This window comes from Branchiostoma lanceolatum, chromosome 18 (genome assembly GCF_035083965.1).
Source record: "Branchiostoma lanceolatum isolate klBraLanc5 chromosome 18, klBraLanc5.hap2, whole genome shotgun sequence".
NCBI classification, from domain to species: domain Eukaryota; kingdom Metazoa; phylum Chordata; class Leptocardii; order Amphioxiformes; family Branchiostomatidae; genus Branchiostoma; species Branchiostoma lanceolatum.
In genome coordinates, this window is record NC_089739.1 from 10,499,722 (window position 1) to 10,519,735 (window position 20,014).

General features: G+C 38.1%; 2 protein-coding genes across 4 annotated transcripts; one reads left to right on the top strand and one right to left on the bottom strand.

Moving 5' to 3' along the window:
* The first annotated feature begins 107 nt into the window (after positions 1 to 107).
* Positions 108 to 11,938, top strand: LOC136423847 (cathepsin B-like). 2 transcript variants are annotated; one of them, XM_066412206.1, is made up of 9 exons: positions 108 to 216; positions 3,978 to 4,104; positions 5,354 to 5,467; positions 5,978 to 6,070; positions 7,091 to 7,206; positions 8,186 to 8,415; positions 9,612 to 9,728; positions 10,656 to 10,784; positions 11,672 to 11,938. In XM_066412206.1, the coding sequence occupies exons 1-9, from the start codon at positions 155 to 157 to the stop codon at positions 11,749 to 11,751; spliced, it is 1,068 nt and encodes a 355-aa protein (XP_066268303.1). In that variant the 5' UTR covers positions 108 to 154; the 3' UTR covers positions 11,752 to 11,938. The 2 variants fall into 2 exon arrangements, with proteins under 2 accessions (XP_066268303.1, XP_066268302.1); XM_066412205.1 differs by lacking the exon at positions 7,091 to 7,206 and adding an exon at positions 7,285 to 7,400 and having other exon boundaries at positions 109 to 216.
* A 1,292-nt stretch (positions 11,939 to 13,230) lies between these two features.
* Positions 13,231 to 19,895, bottom strand: LOC136423848 (squalene synthase-like). Of its 2 annotated transcripts, none has more exons than XM_066412207.1 (8): positions 19,668 to 19,893; positions 19,026 to 19,123; positions 17,803 to 17,986; positions 17,044 to 17,175; positions 16,020 to 16,211; positions 15,386 to 15,562; positions 14,826 to 14,978; positions 13,231 to 14,105 (listed from the first exon to the last, which is right to left on the bottom strand). In XM_066412207.1, the coding sequence occupies exons 1-8, from the start codon at positions 19,770 to 19,772 to the stop codon at positions 13,887 to 13,889; spliced, it is 1,260 nt and encodes a 419-aa protein (XP_066268304.1). In that variant the 5' UTR covers positions 19,773 to 19,893; the 3' UTR covers positions 13,231 to 13,886. The 2 variants fall into 2 exon arrangements, with proteins under 2 accessions (XP_066268304.1, XP_066268305.1); XM_066412208.1 differs by lacking the exon at positions 13,231 to 14,105 and adding an exon at positions 14,218 to 14,353 and having other exon boundaries at positions 19,668 to 19,895.
* Positions 19,896 to 20,014: the final 119 nt, after the last annotated feature.

Below are 20,014 nucleotides of genomic sequence, written 5' to 3' on the forward strand. Positions count from 1 at the left end.
AGAAAAATTGGCATCTTAATTCATACCTAGCAAATGATATTATTTTGAATACATTTTCAACAAAATTAAATTTCTGGAAAATAAGACTGTAAAGTTTGAATCGTTAACCAGCGCTAGTTACTAGGGGTCAACTAGGGTCAACTGGAGACATCACATGACTTCCGGGTGTGGACATCACATGATTCCTCCTTCCTTGCTGAAACGCGTTGGGAATAGGTACGTTTTTCTGGAGCTCTTAAGATTATGACTTTAATATCGTTTATATAAGGATAAACAAGATATCTTAGACCGAGAATGTGTCTTAGAGGTCTCAAACTAACAAGAAATAGACATACATAGGACTGACATGTGAGAGAAAGACGATGTTTGGTGTATTTTTTTCAAAACTCGTGCAAGCTCGTTTCATGTACTGACGTGTTACATTTGTGTAGTGGGCTGTTTTTTAAATTAAAACTAAAGTTATAGTAGCTATGACATGAATAATTTGCTTATATGTCGACTGTTTTGGAGCTTTATGTAACATAGAGGGAAAAGTCTGATTTGAAATCTAGATGACGAAATTCTTAACCATAATTTATGCTGCCACTGGTGACTCAAAGTCACGAGTTCTAATCCCACCTTTGAGTTCAAGGATATCATCATATGAGGGTCTGCATGGGGGGGTGTGTTGGGGTCCTGGCAAGGCTTCACGGTAAATTCAGCAGATTTAGAACATGAGACACCACTGAAGACGACGGTTTGTTGCCACTTAGTCGCCTGATCTTGTGGAAAATTTTTAAATCATGAGCCGCTGAAATGCTATTTCCTGCGTAACGAGGAATTACTCAATAACGCTTAACGTTGAATTCAGGATGAAAAATAACACGCTACATAGACTTGATATATCGATAACGTCTAACGTTGCATTAGAGCGGGTCGGCAACGATTAACGGTGAATTATTTACTTAGATAGCACATAACGCTTAACGGAAAAGGGCATGCAGGCCCTCTCATATTGCCCACCCAAATTGGTGTTCATATATATCAGCCTAGTTGGTTAAAGAAATACCTCATAAATGATTGTCACAGCAAGTTTATTTGTGTGTGTGTTTTTGCAAGAAAATTTCTAGTGGTCTGTCAAGTTTTTGTTGTTTGTGAATCACAGCATGAACGTATTCTAAGAGAACAATGGGAAAGTCCTTTTCGTGTCTGTCCTCAGGCGATACACCTTTGTGTAAACATACAGCGTACCCAGCCAGAGCACAAGGTCCTCACGAGGTCTGGGGATTTATATCTAATCAGGGCCAAGTGACCTTTACAACTTGGGCCAAAGTTCGCTCAATGTGTGATTGTCAGTAAGGCTCTAGGAATACCGTAAATTCAGTTATTTTTGTGGGAACTTGATTGTTTTGAAAAATGTTTTAGGTGTGTTTGAAGTTTATGGCCGTAACAGTTATTTACTAACGCATATAGCACTGGAGGTGCATGTATACTTGTCTAGTAAGTAAGTGGTGTCACAATATAATGGAGAGGTCACCAGAAAAATGCAAAAATAAAACTTTTGCAAATTTTGCAAGATTTACAGTATGCACCTGCTACCAGCAATTTGCATACTAGTAACATTCTTCTAGATTGCATGTAAAATATGAAAAACGTTTTAAGATATGTGAAGCACAATTAATTAATCTTACGTACATGTACCAGTAAGGCCACGCCAATTCAATTTCTTGGTTAACAGATTTTTATTTTCCAAAAAAAAATTTGTAGAAAAAAAAATTTTTTCACAGCTTTTACTGATAAAATTGCCAATTAATCTTATTAGCTGATAAGGTTATCAAAGTCATTAGTTGGTTGATGGGTTTATTACTTTTAATAGCCCTGGTCAGTACTGGTCAATATTGGTTGGTCGTTTGGTGATCAGAACATTCAACTAAAAAAGTTATGATATATACACATTCTAATAGATTAAAGAGAATGTTTTCAGTTACTTGTACTAGTTTATGTAGGAGGAAGAATTAACTATTAAGGATTCATTGATCATGATATATCAATTCAAAACCATCGTTTAGCAAAATGTTGAATTGAGAGCATGAAACTTTGAAAGTAGAGTTAGGTATTTTGCTCAAAATTCTTTGTCAAGATTCAATTTCAAGTGGACTGTGTCATGATCACTGTAATTTTATCTTGCCCCAGGGGCTTTGACTTGATGACTCAGAGCCTTGTGATAAAAACCAGCTGTCTTGTCTTTCAATGTACATACCATTGTCTGCTCTGAGTCATTTTGTGGTCCATTCATATGATCATACACATAAAGGGGGCTATCAATGGTAAGTACAACATGAAACTTGTGATGTTTAACTTTAAACCTGCCGCTTGCCATAACTTCAGCAAAGTGTTTTGAACTTACTACTATCATTAATTGTGGGGTACTAAGTACTGCTTGTACTGTGTTGACTGTATACCAGCATTCAGCAAGATTAATATTTAATTGTCTCAGGCAACGTGCACCCCAGTGTAGCCATGCACATTAAGAGTAGTTTTCAGAGTAAAGTGTACACTATAGAACGTGAGTTACATTTAGGTGTGTGGCAAACATCATACACATGTACTGCTATCTTTGCAACTTTGATGCAAAAATGCTAATTCTTACAGTTGCTGTAGATAACATTTACTTTAGCTTGTAAATCTGTTTTTAAGAATTGCATGCGCAGTCAAACTCAAAGTGAGAAAAAATAAATCTGTGCACGCGCACTCTACAATATACAATTTGTACATGTACAATGTTGTAATTTCTACTACATGTACATGGCGTCAGCAGCATTTCTCTCATCAATTATTCTTGCAAGTTGCTGTTTTAAATTAGCATTTCGCCTGGTCAGGGTAATACTGTACAGTAGTATATTAGTTTAAGAGTTTGTTCAAATATTAGGGTGTTTACAGTAGAATCACATGGTAATCATGCTCCAAAGAGCAAACACATGTACCTAATGTAACACAGCTTGACATCCAACTGTAATCTAATATAATCATGCTAAAATCGAAGATTAGAATTACATTTGCACTAACTAAAGGTGATAATTTTTTTCTTAAAGTTTAACTTAAACTTAAAGTAACTTTTCCTTCCTGTATGATTGTGTACTACTTATACGAAAGCTTATTCGAATTCTAAAAGTTTTATCATGTAAAAGATAGAATGTTTAAGTTTAGCCAGGTGTTGTAGGTGTCCAACTGAATGATTTATGGCTATTGTGAACATCATGTGACGGTCACAAGGTATAGGCAGGTGCCACAGGACTTGCCAGTGACACCTACATGTGTATCATACTTCATTTCTTTGTTCTCAGCACTGCTGCAAAGGTCTGCTTTTTTTTGGTCCTGCGGTTAAGAATTGGCAACTTAGTTTTCTGTAGGTATTTCTCTTCTTCTAGACCTTTATATTTGTTTTCTGTCCATGTATTTACTGCCGTAGTCAGATTTAGAATTTGGAGAGTTTCTTTTTGCCGAATTGTAGCATGTTCAAAATGTTGTGAATCCGAATTTTGGGTGTTAAGAAGTGATCTTTAATCCCTAAACTTTCAGCTTGAGCTCTCATAATTGTAGAATGTACCTAAGCTTATTAATAAGTTTTTTAGTTCACCAAATACAATTTAGAGAATCTGTCAAATTAGTGCTCTAAGTTCAGTCATTTTTCGCAGGAGCTAAAGTTGGTGTTAAAAGGGGAAAGGAGGTTTTTACAGCGTTTTAAGTTTGCTTTTTAGATGATGATTCTATACTCAGTAGTTACCGGTAGTATTAGTAAATACATTGGAAACTTACAAATTGTATCTGCTGGTAACATGTACCTTGAAAGCTATAACTGTTGACAATGCCAGTTGTATTCTAGGATTTATCCATTGTACAAAATACTGAATAATATATGACGACGTATACTATTTTTCTTTACACTTGAAGTTTAACATGACCGCTTCCTTTTTTTTTCTTCTTCTGTTTCGCGTTAGATCCACGATGCTCGCCTGGGTTGTCTTGTCCGTGATCGCAGCGGTCTCCGCCAAGGAGTTTCCCATCCACCAACCACTGACACAAGAGATCATCGACTATGTCAACTCCGTCGACACTACATGGAAGGTGAGAAAAAATTGCAACCTATTTTCTCTCGGAATCTATTTGAGAACGCACCAGAGAATCTACCATAAAGTTTCCAATAGCGTACACACTTTTTGACAATTTCAAGTCTCAAGCAGTTGTCCCAGAAGGACCCCAAAGTCGGGGCGCGCATGTTAATGGGGATGTGTACACTATTAAGAACTTACAAATGTAGCAGTATACCTGATCTTTGAATTAAGTCAACTTCAAAACCAACTTTTTTAGATCAGTAGCTCACATGTTTAGAATCATTTTATTTTGTATTTTAATACCGTGCAGCGTGCCTGCGAAGATGGTATGTTATACCAAATGGCGGTTACACCGGCTATATAGATACAGAATATTTTTTATGTTTACTAATTTTTTGTTTGTTTTTTCTCTCTTTTTTGTATCATCATCATCATCGGTCCTCCTCTTATATTATTTATTACGAGGTGTAGCAAGTGAAGTTTGCTCTCCAGGACTTTGATTTAATGGAAGATAGTGAATGTGTGTGAGTTAATACTCAAATGGTTTGAATTACTTGCCAATTCATTTTTTCGTGCGGACATGATCTTGCAGGATGAGGGAGGTTTCACTTAAACTGTTTAAGTGTGTGAACTTTTAAGTTTGAAGTTGAAACAGTTTTATTATTGATAGAATAAACACATATATTTGCAGTGTCATGGTTTTGTAGTGACCTCTGCGGAAATAAGACCACTGTGAACATTTCCAGATACATGTATATACAGTGAATTAGTGCTGCGTACTGGTTCTGTGTACCGGTACTGTACCGTAAAAATTTACACCAAGTATGTGCTTATTTTGTGACTGATCTCCTGAGCTCATGCAACACCAAGCGTGACCAAAGTGATACCTAACAGAGTAAGTAATATGCAACAGATCATTCAGGCAGGTCGGGAGTTTTGATAGCATTTGGCATTTTAGGCCAAGGCAGTTTGGTGGTAGGAAACCTAGATGTATTTTTCGAATTAAGATACTGACAAGTTGAAAACAGTTTATGTTTTTGTCATTGAAAAAGTTCAGAAGAACACATGTTAATTTTTCAAATTGTTCAGGTGCAGGTTCAGGTCCGGACCTGTACCTAAACCACTGTACCGGTACCTGTACCTAGATGTTACGTTTAGGTACGCAGCACTACAGTGAATATTAATTATGCTTATAGAATTTATGATTGCACTTTGACCTCAAATGGTTCTCAGTGAGTGGAACGTACCATTTTGCTCTTCAGGCTGGGTGGAACTTCCAGGGTGCGACAGTGTCCTATGTGAAGGGACTGTGCGGTGTGATCAGGGACCCTAACAACCACAAACTCCCACTCAAGCTGCACGAGCTTAATGCTCAGGTAAAGACATCTATTAGAGAAAGTATCTCCTTTGATTTAAGAAATAACAATTATTATTGATATATTATAGAGCAATATTAAGCATTCAACACATTTTGAGAATTTGACTGCAAAGAACTGCAAAAATGTGTGCCAAAAATAGTTACTCAAGCAACTGGATAAAATTTTGAAAAAAAATATTTTCAGACAGCAAAATTATCCGCTGCAAAAATGTGGTATTTTGCGTAAATTGCATACTAGATTTAATATGAATTTTAATTGTACAGCTACCTGCTTATCATCTTTCCCTCGGACAGAAGTAGCATGGACACAGTTTATCTGAAAATTTGGTTAATTTCTGGGGGGTATGTTTATTCCGGGGTGTACGTTTATCAATTTTTGAAGATCTGTCCAGGGGTATGTTTATTCCGGTGGGTATGTTTATTTGGGAGATGAGAGTAAGTATGAACCAGTTTGTCTCAACTTTATTGGTACCAGGTTTATGATTTTGTAAATTGTTCTTGTTCCCAGGACATCCCTGACATGTTTGACTCCCGGACCAAGTGGGCCAACTGTCCCACCATCAAGGAGGTCCGTGACCAGGGCTCATGTGGCTCCTGCTGGGTAAATGTCTTTTATTTACATAATTTATGCAGCACGTTTGTGTGCCCTATTTTTGATATATATTTTGCTCCATTTAAAGGTGCCCTAAACGATTTCAGAGGGTAAAACTTGAAATATTCTGGGGAAAGCAATTCTGTTTGGTGAAATTGAAATTGACATTTACTTCCCCATATTTGCACATTTACATCATTATTTCATACTTTGGGTGTTTAAAAAGAGCACAGAAACAAGCCGCAAAAGGAGTATTCTATTTATTGGTACATGTACCACCCAAAAATCAGCCCAGAATCCAGCCGTAACCATTTTAGGCCTCAAAACATCATACTTAAAACATAGGTTTTTGGCGAAATTTGCACGTCCGAATTTCTTTTCGGGAAAATGCCGGATTTGCATTGGAAACGACGACGTAGAACATATTGTAGATATATGCATTTTGTGAGACTGCCACGGGGCTGTCTCCAGATTTTTATTTTTGTCTGCCCCACTCATTGCTTGCTTGTGATGTTGATTTTCATAATAGATCTGTCATTTTAATTTTTTTGAAAATACATGACAATTTCCTGTCTGCATGGACGTGAAGATTATTTGGATGGATGGGTTGATATTTTGTCCCTTCCAACAAGCAAATTTCTTTGGAGGGACATGTCCTGGAGAAAGCCACGATAGACAGTTTATTTCAGTCAAGTCATGGTTTTCGATGCTTTGCAGCTTTCTCTAAGCCAACAATGTAATCGGCTGCTAAAATTCTGCATCTTTTTTAAACAAATCAAGCATAGATTAGTCAAATCAGAGTAATTAATTATAAACCACAGCTTGTAATCATGCCATTGGAAATGTAAGACAAAATAATTGATCTTTTCTCTTCCAAAATGATTGTTTTAACATTGACTATATGACTATCTTTGTGTATAATATGTTTAACGTAGTCAAATCAATGATCATTACAATGAACCAATCAATGAAATCGATTTGCTTCTACCCCCCTCCCCCCCCGCTCTGCAAATCAATGCTTTTATATAGGCTGAAGCTGCAGCTGAAGCGATGAGTGATCGTGTCTGCGCTGCGTCAAACGGAAAAGTTCAAGTTCACCTATCGTCGGAAAATCTCATGGCGTGTTGTGAGACATGCGGAATGGGGTAAGTCTAGAATTACGCCAGAAACAATACAGGTTTTGCTATCACAAACCTGTAAATATTCATGATTCGTTTTCTCAGGCTGTTGCTGCCGTTGAGGCAATGAGCGACCGTATCTGTGTTGCGTCGATGGGAAAGACGATGGCACGTATATCCTCCGAAGACCTGAATTCCTGCTGCAGAACCTGTGGTAACGGGTAAGCCGCAAAGCAGCAAACAAAAAAAAGCCCCAAAAAATCAAATGTACTATAAACACTGATCACTTTGTGAATTGATATTCCTTTTCAAATTGGGAGAACATGATTTATTAATAATAACGGTTTTAAATTTACAAATATCGGTCTTACCAAATCTAATTTGCTTGGGCTGGCTTTAGACTTTGCACTGATTAGATACAGCACTATATTCAAATGATCGTTATGTACATGTATGTGAAAAGAAAATTCTAATTTCTTGATGTGTAAATTGTTTGAAATTCGGCTGACTTAGTAAATGCTTCAGTTCATTTGGCCACACCAATTTTATTTGTTGGTTCTTGGATTTCTAAAGATAACCAGATTCAAATGTTACGCTAAAAACAGAGTCTGAGGCCTGTAACTAAGTGTAAACAGTTTCCATGAGGGACTATACAATCATGCAGTAAGATTAATCTTTTCCTCCCAGCTTTCTGTTCTCATCTTGACTTGACTCAACTAGCTTCTTTTTTTTTCACTTCAAAATGTCTGAGAACCAGTAAGAAATAGATCAGTGTGGCTTTATAGCCTTAATATTGGGCCTATATACATGTATGACAAGCAACCATATATTATACAATGTCATGCATTGTATCTGACATGCATTTGGATACAATGATTGATGCAATTTAACAGCTTGCTGCTGCTAAAGGCATTTTTAATTAAAAGTAAAGAATGTAAAAGTTATGTTTTGGAATCATCCTGAATAAAAGGATGGCCACTTAACCATGTTTGATTGTATTTACCAGGTGCAATGGTGGTTTCCCTGAGGCAGCCTGGGAGTACTGGAAGAGGGACGGCCTGGTAACAGGTGGACCCTACGACTCCCATATGGGGTGTCAGCCCTACGAGATCGCGCCCTGCGAGCATCACATCAATGGTTCCCGCCCCGCCTGTGGAAAGATCGAGCCAACGCCCAGGTGCAAGAAATCGTGCGAATCTGGCTACAACGTCACCTTCGCAAAGGACAAGCACTACGGTTTGTAACTTTGCTTTCAAATACATATTACGTCATGTTGTATCTTAAGTTAGTTTTGATTTCATGTTGATTAATTCATTTTCCCAGGGACTTTATTTTGGAAAGGAGGTTTTTGCGGTATTCTAAGGGTCCCCAGAAAGTGCGAAATGGAACGAAATGGAACAAACTTAAACAACATATGCAACATTAGTTCATTCCATTTCGTTCCCTTTCGCTCCATTTCGCACTTTATGGGGACTGGTATTCTAAGCTGGGTAGAAACAAATTTGTAGTACAGTTCTGTGGTAATTCATTGGGAACGCATATTCCTGGTGCAATTAGTGAAAGAAATAAAATTCGAAAGCGATAGATAGGTCTCTTTCAGTTCAAAGATTGTTCTAATCTTACATTTGAATTTAGGCCACAGCAAGTAAATTTTATGGATGACATCCTCCGCAGACCCCAAAATTAATGAGATAGGGCAAAAAAAAACAAGGCGGGCAAAAAAAACAAGATTCCTATATTTTCAAATTTTGAGGTCATGAATCTTGTTAAACAAGAATTGAGGTGACGAAATATGATATCATGACCAACAGGTCTTTTATTCCTGTATTCAACCAATGAGGTTTCAAATATAATATAAAACCTCCTTGATTCAACAGGAAAAATGTCCTTGTAGATGTGTACACATCTCAATAGACCAACTACAACAAATGCAGAAAAGAGCTTGTTGTACGTATACCATCATCTGAAGCAACAGTACACTGGGTATTCATATGTGATGAAACACCTTGTGTATACAGCTCAATTAACTAGACCCCCCCCCCCCCCCATTATTTATATAATGTCCTTGCTAGATCTAGAACAAACGCAGAAAACAGCTTGTTATTGTACCATCATGGGCAGGAACTACACTGGGTATTCATATGCAATGAAACACCTTAGACTGTCAACGTTTAGGACATATTTGCCCATTTTTGGCATGTTGACCACCGTCGGAGGGCAATGAAATTTCTTGTTTTTTATTTCGAAATCAGGCGAAAATTAATGAGCGCGCTGATGTCATCCATAAAAATTACTTGCTGTGGCCTTAGTTTGGAAACTATGTTTTCCTCTACGTTCATTGTATCTTTAATACAATATGTCATATACTACATTTGTGTAAGTAAACAACATATACTGAAATTTATGTTTTTGTATTGTGTTGTATACACTAGCCAAGACAGCCTACTCTGTGAGCTCCAAGGTTGAGCAGATCCAGATGGAAATCATGACTAACGGACCCGTGGAGGCTGCCTTTACCGTCTACGCCGACTTCCCACACTACAAGTCTGGTGAGTCATCAGAACTACTTAAGGTCTCATGCCTGAATTGGTCCACGTGTTGATGCCCAAAGAGTGCGGGCTAAAAAAATAATTGGGCCCCAAAGGCATGTGTTTCAGTCGATCATAAATTACCTTCGATCGATCCCACCTGATATACATTTGAGATGGAAGCTTGTTCATGTCTGACAGGATAAGGCAGGAAAGTTTCGGCATCCAAGCGATTGTCGGACTTACACGCCTTTTAGACCTGAGTACTACGGTCAGGCTCAATCGGCACCAGAGAGCCTTTTGCGGCTAGTTGGTAATTTCAGATTTAAATGCCATTAAATATCGCTTCCTCAGGTTATATTTTGTTGACATTTTTTTCATCGTCTAAAGAACGTGTGTGCTTGCAATAGAAAGTAAAACATCTCCAGAAACTCTGTATTTTATTGAAATTACGGCCATGAAAGGTTCGTGTTTTAAGTTTATTTCCTATGGGACGGCCTAATTGCCGTGTGAGACCTTAAAACGACTTCGCAATAACCAGGTTGGCAAAATTTGTTGACCGCCAGAAGATTGCCGTTTTTTTAGAATTGCCACAGATACTTGTTTTGCCTGAACATCTTCAATTTCAAACATTGGCCGATCCCTAAAAAATTGTATTGCAGAAGGAAAATTCCTTTTTAGAGTTTGCATGGCAAGCTGTTTTTCCTGCTGTGTGACAACGGCTTTAAAGAATTGGCCAATGAGACTGAAGGACACATTAATGCAATTATGTAATGTAATTTAGCAGTCATGTTCTCATTGGGTGATTTACATGTCCAGGAATCATCACCAGTCTGGAGATAATATAAACTGCTGTTGACCAATCAGAATCTGCAATAAACATACAATGTATGTGGAATATGGTGTCAAGTCTGTCTTAACTGATCCCATTGGCTGATTTTCGTACAGGTGTATACCAGCACGAGTCTGGCGCTGAGCTTGGCGGACATGCCGTCAAGATTATTGGATGGGGAACTGAGGGCAGCACCCCTTATTGGCTGATCGCCAACAGCTGGAACAGCGACTGGGGCGATATGGGTAAGGAATATACGGCTGCACATTCGTAAACAATTTAACATCAGGACTAGTACACATATAGCTACATTATACAGTAATAGAGGTTTAGTACAGGTCCCAATATGTTATTACTGTAATTCTTGTTTCTTTCACAATAACTTTATGTTCTGTTTTCACGGTCACCTCTGTACCGGGAACATCACCGTGAAAAAATCTGTTGTTATTATTTATGATTCCTTCACACATCCATTCTGTATATCACTTGCGGCCATTGTGAAGTTAAAGCTCAGTGAAAATGTCCATTTTCCTTATACCGTGAAGTTTTGCTACTGTCAAGATAAAGTGAATTACAGTATTAGCTTAAATAGATATTACATTTCTAACTGGGAAGAAACAACCGTAGAAGTAAACCGCAATTACAATGTAGATTAGGATGGATACAAGGTTAGTTCATGTCTGTTTATTGATCAATTATAGATCCAATTTCCTTTCAAAATGCTGATAAGGTGCATTTCTTAGTAATAATTTTATTTGCAAGTTCTTGCTCAAGGGCTAATTGCAACATGAAACAATACTTAGCAAGGGTATACTGTGCTGATAGTGCGAGTTAACAATGTTGACAAGGTTAGTAACCTGTACTTGTGACTGAACAATCCAGCACCTAAAGACTAACTTGTGATCTTGACTCTTGACCGATAACAGTGAAATGAGATGAATAAACAATCTGATGTAACTTAGACATTCAGAAATACATATGCAGCACTAATGCTTGGTTAGTTCACACTGCCATGGTAATAAAAGAGCGTGTAGTGTGGCATTAATGCTGCATTAGATAACAGTTTGGCAAGGGTACTACACCCTACGCCATTGTACCAGTTTGTACCTGACGATTATTTTTCTTTCCGCAGGATTCTTTAAGATCCTCAGGGGTCAGGACGAGTGCGGTATCGAGAGGGACATCGTCGCTGGCGAGCCGCGTCTCGACTAGTCAGGCAAAAGTCTGCCACGCCACGCCCACCATCAGAACCATATCATTGGTCACTTAGTGATAATCCAACTGTACCTGCTTGCATTTCTTACAAGAACCACTGGTGTTTCTACTACTAGTACTTGGAGTACTTTTCTACCGACCACAAAGTTTTATGTGGAAGAATAATTGCTGCTGATGAGAAAAATTAAGAGAATTTAGAAAATCCGCTTGATTACAAGAATTTGTCTAGAAATTTGATAAAATTTTAAGGATTGTAATGAATATATGAAAGGGTTTGAAATTATTCACTTTCTTAAAGGATTTAGTTGATACGTAAAATATTTCTACATTTTCATACATATGTAAGTACACTTGATAGAAATATGTTGAAGAGTTGATTTTTAGGTCTTCTTTTGGTGTAGGTTTTTCTAGCCTTATATACACCGCAGAAAAAGATATACCATGATGATTTTCTTTCTATTTACTGAACTACTCTAAATGCAGTTATTCATAGTTTCGATGGTAAATTTAAGACTTATGCGCAGAGCGCTAAGCAGAATCTTTGAAGATGCTGAATCAATTTCTTCTGTACTTTCTGAGAAGCTTTTTTGCAACGGGGACATGTAAATTTTCTTCCATTGAGCTGGAATAAAGAGCCTTAATCAAAAAGTTGTGTTGTTTGCTAATACATTAATTTGATACATGTATGTAAGATATGTAAGATCATCAATTAGGTGAAGCATGGTTCTTTTTCAAGCAGCTAGACAAGTGGTAGTGCAATACGGCTCGCGATAAGGGCCAAGCACAACCGGTCATCCCCTGCACTCATCTCGATGTTGGGGGTCTTTAACAAATCTAAAGCGGTCTTTTTAAAATGCAACATCAGTAATCCGACACTTTTTAGACGTTCAGATGTTCGAAATATATTTTGAAAGGCATTCATAACACATGTACAGTTTCGTTTTGATGTGTTGGCTGATACATGTACAGCCCACTTGTATTAGGAAGCATCAATAAAAGACTGGCAAAGATGACCAGTATAGAAGTGAGAGCTGAGAGGGTCCAAAAACATTATTTGCACTGTGAAAAAGGAAAACCCCAAAAGAAGAAAAGACATAATTTATTAAATACATTCTTAATTTATTTGTGCATAATAGACCATTGCCGGTACTCTCCAAGTAGAGGTACCGGCAGAGGTGTTGGTTGGTGACATAAAGAAAACGGGACAAAATAGAAAGCCCGTCAAAAACCAGCCAGACCCACTCCTCTGCTTGGATAGTACCTTGCCGGGACTAATTATAATTATTAAAGCTTTTACCACCAAATGCTAGTATGTTAATCTTTCTATTCAACTGATGTATTCCTAGCATGTTGATAATGTCAATCAAATTACCAACGTAAAGCAGTGGTATAATACAGGATATCCTTTAAATGGCCTTAATTTACAAAAATAAATTAAGGAACTTCTTATCCGTTACCTTTTTTGTTTATTTTAGAACATATTTTAGAATGCTTTAGTCATTACCTTGTGTTTAAATATTTAGAACTTAAGAATATTCCTGATGCTTCCGTTATAATGTAAACATCATTCTCTTCATTGACACAGGACGGTCGGACGGACGCCCAAGACGTCTGAGTTTCATTGTATTTTTCCAGTGGTAACAATTAAATTATATTACTCTATTGCTGACCTGGACATAAAAAAACATGTGTAATATTTCAGTAATTGTTTCCAACCTAAGTCATAACATTCTCCTCATCAAACACTTTTTAAGGGAATCTGTAAATTTTGTTATCATTGGCTCATCATCATCATCATTCATTACTTGGTTGAGAAAAAATTGCCACAATGCAGCTGATTGTAAAACTATTGACGTTAATAATAGGTTATCAAAATTACAGAAATTTCAAGAATTATGAATTTATGCAAATCGTCTGCCAATTTTACAGGAAACAAGGTTTTCAATATGTTGAATCAATTCCATAACAAATGTAGAACTTTAAAATAATGGAAGATCTTAATGTTTTTAAACTTTAATCGATTCCATCCATTTCAAAATTGATCATTGCTGTCGCTAGTAGTAGTACATGTAAGTCCCATTCTAAGATGTTGAATTCCTTGGACATAGATTAAAGATTGTGAGATTGTATTATCAGTGCCAGTCCAGGTAGTGTTCATATATCCAGTGTATCTGCGTCCAGTATTGCCATGTCATAGCGGCTACCACCAGCACACATGACACATGTAGGGGTGAAAGGGTGGTCTGGATTGTGAGGGCGTTGTGCTTTGTCTCTGTCAGCTGTCGAATTGTTTCCACTATCTCCATGGTGACACTATAGGATGGGTCCTGCTGGGACATCTTGCTGAAAATCTGAAAAAAAAGCACAAAGCTGCATCACCTATTTTCAATAAATGGGACATAATTTGCATAGTTGATCACTATCTCCATGGTGACACTGTAGGATGGGTCCTGTAGCGACATCTTGCTGAAAATCTGGAAAAAAACAGCACAAAGCTGCATCACCTATTTTCAATAAATGGGACATAATTTGCATAGTTGCTCACTATCTTCATGGTGACACTGTAGGATGGGTCCTGTGGGGACATCTTGCTGAAAATCTGCAAAAAAAGCACAAAGCTGCATCACCTATTTTCAATAAATGGAACATAATTTGCATAGTTGATCACTATCTCCATGGTGAGACTGTAGGATGGGTCCTGTGGGGACATCTTGCTGAACATTTGCCAATAAAAGCACAAAGCTGCATCACCTATTTTCAATAAATGGGACATAATTTGCATACTTATGCCTTTCAACTAGGAAACGGATGTCTTTTATTGGTCTACTTGCAATGTTCATTTAGAGTGCACATGATAGAACATACTATGTTTAATCCCCTCTTTCGTTTTAACATTTTGCATTAAATTTAGTTTAAATGATGTTCGTTGGGTGTATATTGAAAATGAAGAAAAATTCATTTCAAAGGTCAAAAGTGTACGATTTTCTGGAGTTTGTATTGACTTCCCTTGCAAAAACTATCTTACAGAAAAAAAAACTTGAGAAACTTGCATGTTCAAAACTACTTTTTACCTCCTCACAAAAGGGCCTCATGATGCCCCTAAAGTTCTCCATGTTTGTTGCGTTGATCATCATCTTCACAGCCTCTCCCTTCCTGATCTTCACAACACCCTGGAACACTTTGGGGTTGTTGTAGCAACGGGCCAAGGTTGCTATGGCCATCACCTAGGCAACAGGAAAATGACTGAATCTGATTCAAAGTTATGGTTGACAAACATATTATAACTTTATATATCATCTAGTTTCAAGCTCAGCGAGACCAGTATTAAAGAGTAGGTATGAACAATCAGAGGCCTGGACATACATGCCCAAAGTGTGGGCTTCTTCAAGTACAAACACTGTTAAGACAGATCAGAGCATTTTTAGGACACAAGCTTTTGAAAAGTGCAATTCTGCTTTTCAATAACCGACTATCATTTCACATAACATATCAAAATCGCGATCTTTCTCTAAAACTTGCCTTGCATGTATTTTAGCCCCTCTAAAGAATAAGATAACTGAATGCTACCATTGCAGTCGAATTGAACATTGCACAACTCAAATCTTTTAGTCATTGTCAAAAATTGTCTTACCTGGGGTATAGCGCAGAAGTTGAAGACACTTTGGTTACGTAGCCTTGACATGTACTTCATTACATCAGGCACATGTAGCAGGGCATTCGTCACCAGCTCATTCAGACACCACAGGGCATTCTGGGACATCTCAGATTGTCTGAAGTCAGACAGCTTTTTGGCATATTTACTCCAAACCTGTAAAAAAGTAGAAATACCTATTTCTCAATCATTTCTTCTTTCATAAACTATTTGTTCATTCATTTGATACCTTCTGCTACCACCTGTACTGGTGCTACCCAATCAGTCTTTAAAAAGTTAAGCCACATTCTTACCTCCTGCATTGAGATTCATGCCCTGGAAAAGTCCATTATAAAGATTATACAAATCATTCTGAGCTGTAAAACTCACTGACAAAAACCAACCAATCACTGGGCTGAAAAACAATTAAAGAAATATTGACTAATCACCGGGCTGCTAGACTAAGAAAGACCAGCCAATCACTGGGCTGCAATGACAAATGAGACCAACCAATCACTGGGCTGCAATGACAAGAAAGACCAACCAATCACTGGGCTGCAACACCAAACAATCACTAAGCTGCAAGACAAAAGAAATATCAACCAATCACAGACTGTACAGATAATTAAATCACCTGTCTTGGCCAGAACTCCCTCCCATCCACCTGGTCCTCCAAGTAGTCCCTGATGATGTTAGTTTTCTGTAGAAACAGACCCATGGAGTTGGCCAGGTCTGTATCTTCTCCCACCAACTGGTCCTCGAACTCTGACCCAGAGAACAGTCTGGATAGTCCGATGCCTACCAGTCCCGCAACGTAGTGACAGTACTGCACAGAGCAAAAAAAAGTTGTCACAAAGTTTTCATAGCCTAAAATTTATCTGAAAACGAGGCTTTAATTTGCTGAATTCTGGGGAAACGTCAATGGTGTACTGCAATCCCTCTATAATACATTGTAAAATATAGAAAATATGAAAGAAAAGATGATGTCATAATATCATATCAAGTTTATACTTTGTTCAAATGGAAAACATTTACCTATGTGAGATGATCTAATTTTAACTGTCTTCCTCAGAATTCAAGTGGCCAATTACAATCGTCTATTTCAGGTGACATTATGGACATATGACATCAGTAACTGGTCATAGCTACTAGGAAAGCAAACTCAGAGTAAAAGATAATTGAGTTTTCCCAATCTGCACACAATGCTATTATTAGGCTCCTTCCCAGAGAGTTACATAATATAACAGCCCCAAATTTTCACATTTGACTTATGCTTAATGTTTATCAAGAATGTGTCGTCATTAGGATGAGAATAGGAACTTTTTAAACACACCATTTTTTAAAAAGGATATTTCCATCCTTCAGGTGTAAATGAGTACCTAGCTTCGGTTAGGGACGTCCCTCGGATAGGACGTTAAATAGAGGTCCCGTATTTGGGAAGAGCCACACCCTGCACACGTCAAAGAACACACCACACCTTTCGAAAAAGAGTAGGGGCATTCCCCAGTGTGCGATGGTCCAAACCTAATAGTCTGGTCAGTTGACATCTTGAATAGGTGATAGTCACCTGTTAATAAGTTTATGTCAGTCCTTCCACAAATGTGGTAAAACTGAATAAATAAATTAAAAAAGATAAATGAATAAATAAATAAGAATACCTTATCCCAGTCTGCCAGTGTATCAACATCACTTCTCTGTACAAACTCTGCCATGCCTGCCCCCATCCTTCTACAGATATCAGAGATCACTTCCTGGTACAGGGGCTTCAGCTTCCGGAACTCCTGAGAAATCTAAAAATACAACTTTTTTGTTAAAATTCCTTCGTTCTTTCCTTTGATATTCAAAATTTTCAAAAGGCATTCATCTAAAATGAAAGCAAATACGCACTTCCACTATAAAACAAAACTGGCCATCAATTTATTCCTTTGGGTAAAGATAAAGGAAAAAGTTACTAGTACATAGAAATGTATCTTATGTCAGTATTGACAGACAATCAACCGGATAGAAAGTCAGCATGTGATTCTCATGATGTTGTTCTCTTGAAGTATAGCATGTCACCAGAACCTAAGCCTTTGTCAAGAAACTTATGATGGAAGCTATTAGTACAAGGTTGAACAAGAACAATGCAGCATTTGTTGCCTGAACTAAATCCTCATTTAATGTAATGGGTGTACATAAACTCAGTGACATTACAGCTTTATATGATCCAAAGATTTCTCATTCCTGGTCTTGCATTTACAAGGCTTAGGCCACACCAATCTTATTTCTTGGTTAACAGATTTTTATTTTCGAAAAAAAAATTTCGAAAAAAAAAAATCATTCTTTTTCTAAAAATTTTTTTTTGGGAAAATAAAAATTTGTCAACCAAGAATTTAAATTAGTGTGGCCTTAAGTTAAAAGAAAACATTGCAACTCACAGTTGGGAAATCTTCGAGAACCATTTTGTCTTTCTCATTGCTGTCCATGAACCTCCATGCTGGGTCCTGTAGATAGGTGTAGAAATTATGCAGCATGTCCAGTTTGGTGTCCAGTGGAATGGTCATGTCATCTTCTACTGTGTCCAGGGCTCTCAGGACCAGGTAGAATATACACACCGCATCTCTGGAAGAAAAGTTTGTAAAAATGCACATTATATTAAGATACTGTGTACAAAAATTAACTGCAATGACCTATAATACACTCAACACAAATAGTTTGGAAACTGAAGTTTTGTAAATTATATCTTAGTTATATGAAACTTTACTTTAAGTTCAGTAGAAAAAAAGGTGGAAAATTGGATTTCCAAGATGGCCGCCTTGAAATCCGGAAACTGAAGTACCCAATGTGAACTGACCAGTGTTGAATGTATACCAATTTATCAGTTTTATGGTACTATTAGTATCAGATTATATCATAACCACTTGATTAGTTTATAATCCTTTTGCAATGATACCATATGTTTTGTGATCCTATGTTCAAGGACCAATTGCCAGAGCTGATTGTATGGGGTATGAGACCCGCGGAGGCTGGTATAGCCTACTCGGAATCATTGTTGAGCAAGGGATAGAGTCACCCGCTGCATAGTCCAGAAATGCACCCGTCAGCAATGGATTGTACTTCTGATCATCCTTTGAGAGCTGAGTTAGCCCTCCTTATGTAGCTTCGCTTCAGGCTTCTAGCTAGGATTTATAGCTAGACAAGGGGTCCAAAAATGGGGGTGAGGGGTGGTGATACTATGATGTGGGGGTTAGGTGTGTTCTAGTCTTATCATACTTTTGGCAGACCATTTTAAGCACTAAAAACTGCTTGTTCCTTCTCAGTGTCTCCCAATGGGGTCTATGGATTAACAATTTTCTAGCATTTCAATCAGTTTTCAGACTGTCCCAGTGTCTGGTATGACACTGTACAACAGTAACCTGTGTCTGTAATTATCAGGGAAACAGGGGGTCCTCTGTGCGCGTCCAGCTGAAAAAGGGGGCGCCCAATTTCCTTGTTATTTTGGTATCATGCGTCCAATTGACGCATTGACGCATGCCTAGCTAGAAGCCTGCTTTGCTTGGAGCTTGCTTGTCGGCTTTGCTGCGGGTCAGTGCAGTTGCTTGGGTTACTTTGGCACCCAATCCCTTGGCCTACCACTTATGGTCATATGTGGTGGACTAACCTGAGGTCACCATCCAGAGCTTGAGTGACGGCGGCAAAACTGCGGCTGGTCTGGTTCAGGTACTGATAACAGGTGCGCATGCTCGGGCACATCTGGTCCTACAGAAATAAAAGGTTGAACATTTTAAGTTTTAGCTTATTGCAAGTTCTTGTCCGTAGGCTAATTGCAAGTGTAACAGTGCGGGTTCAAGCGCCTCCAACTGACCAGTCTAACTGGTCGCGACCTTTCAGCCTAGTGGTTAAGGCGTGCGTGCCTGTGATCTTGGCTGCTGGTTTCGGCGCGGGTTCGAATCTCGGTTGGGATTACTGACATTATAGTATTGACTCTACTCTACTCTACTCTACTCTTGGCTTAGCTCTACTCTACTCTACTCTACTCTACTCTACTCCACTCTACTCTACTCTACTCTACTCTACTCTACTCTACTCTACTCTAAGTTCTACTCTACTCTACTCTACTAGTACTCTACCCTATAAATGTGAAATCTTAGTACAATGTTACTTCACAGTAAAGTTGGAACGATTTTACCACTAAACAGCTTAAAGATGAACACTTAAGACCGTCCGACACAAGAGATGAAAGTATTTCGTTTAGAAAGGATTAATATTTTAGTACCAAGGCCATGACCGAAACACTACTCACGTAATGACATTTCGTCTGGACTGTTTCGCATCCTCCTAGCTTGAATTTCAGCAGCGAATAAATCTCTTCCGGGTGTCCCGCTAGCGCAGAACGCATGAGATCCATTTTGGATCGTCTTGCTGACTTTAGAAATGCAAAAAAGGGCCAAGAAACGCTGCTTTCTGCTTCCTAAACTTGGCTAGAAAGTCTGACCCATATGATGAGTAGAGGAAAACCTGGTTATCGGGTCTGCATTGTCATTGGTCGAAAATCCCACCTGAGGAAGTCTTGACCAATCAGAGACGCCGATAGGATAAGGTGATATAGAGCGCTCTTGTTCCCAGAAATCACCCTATTCGTAAAAATGC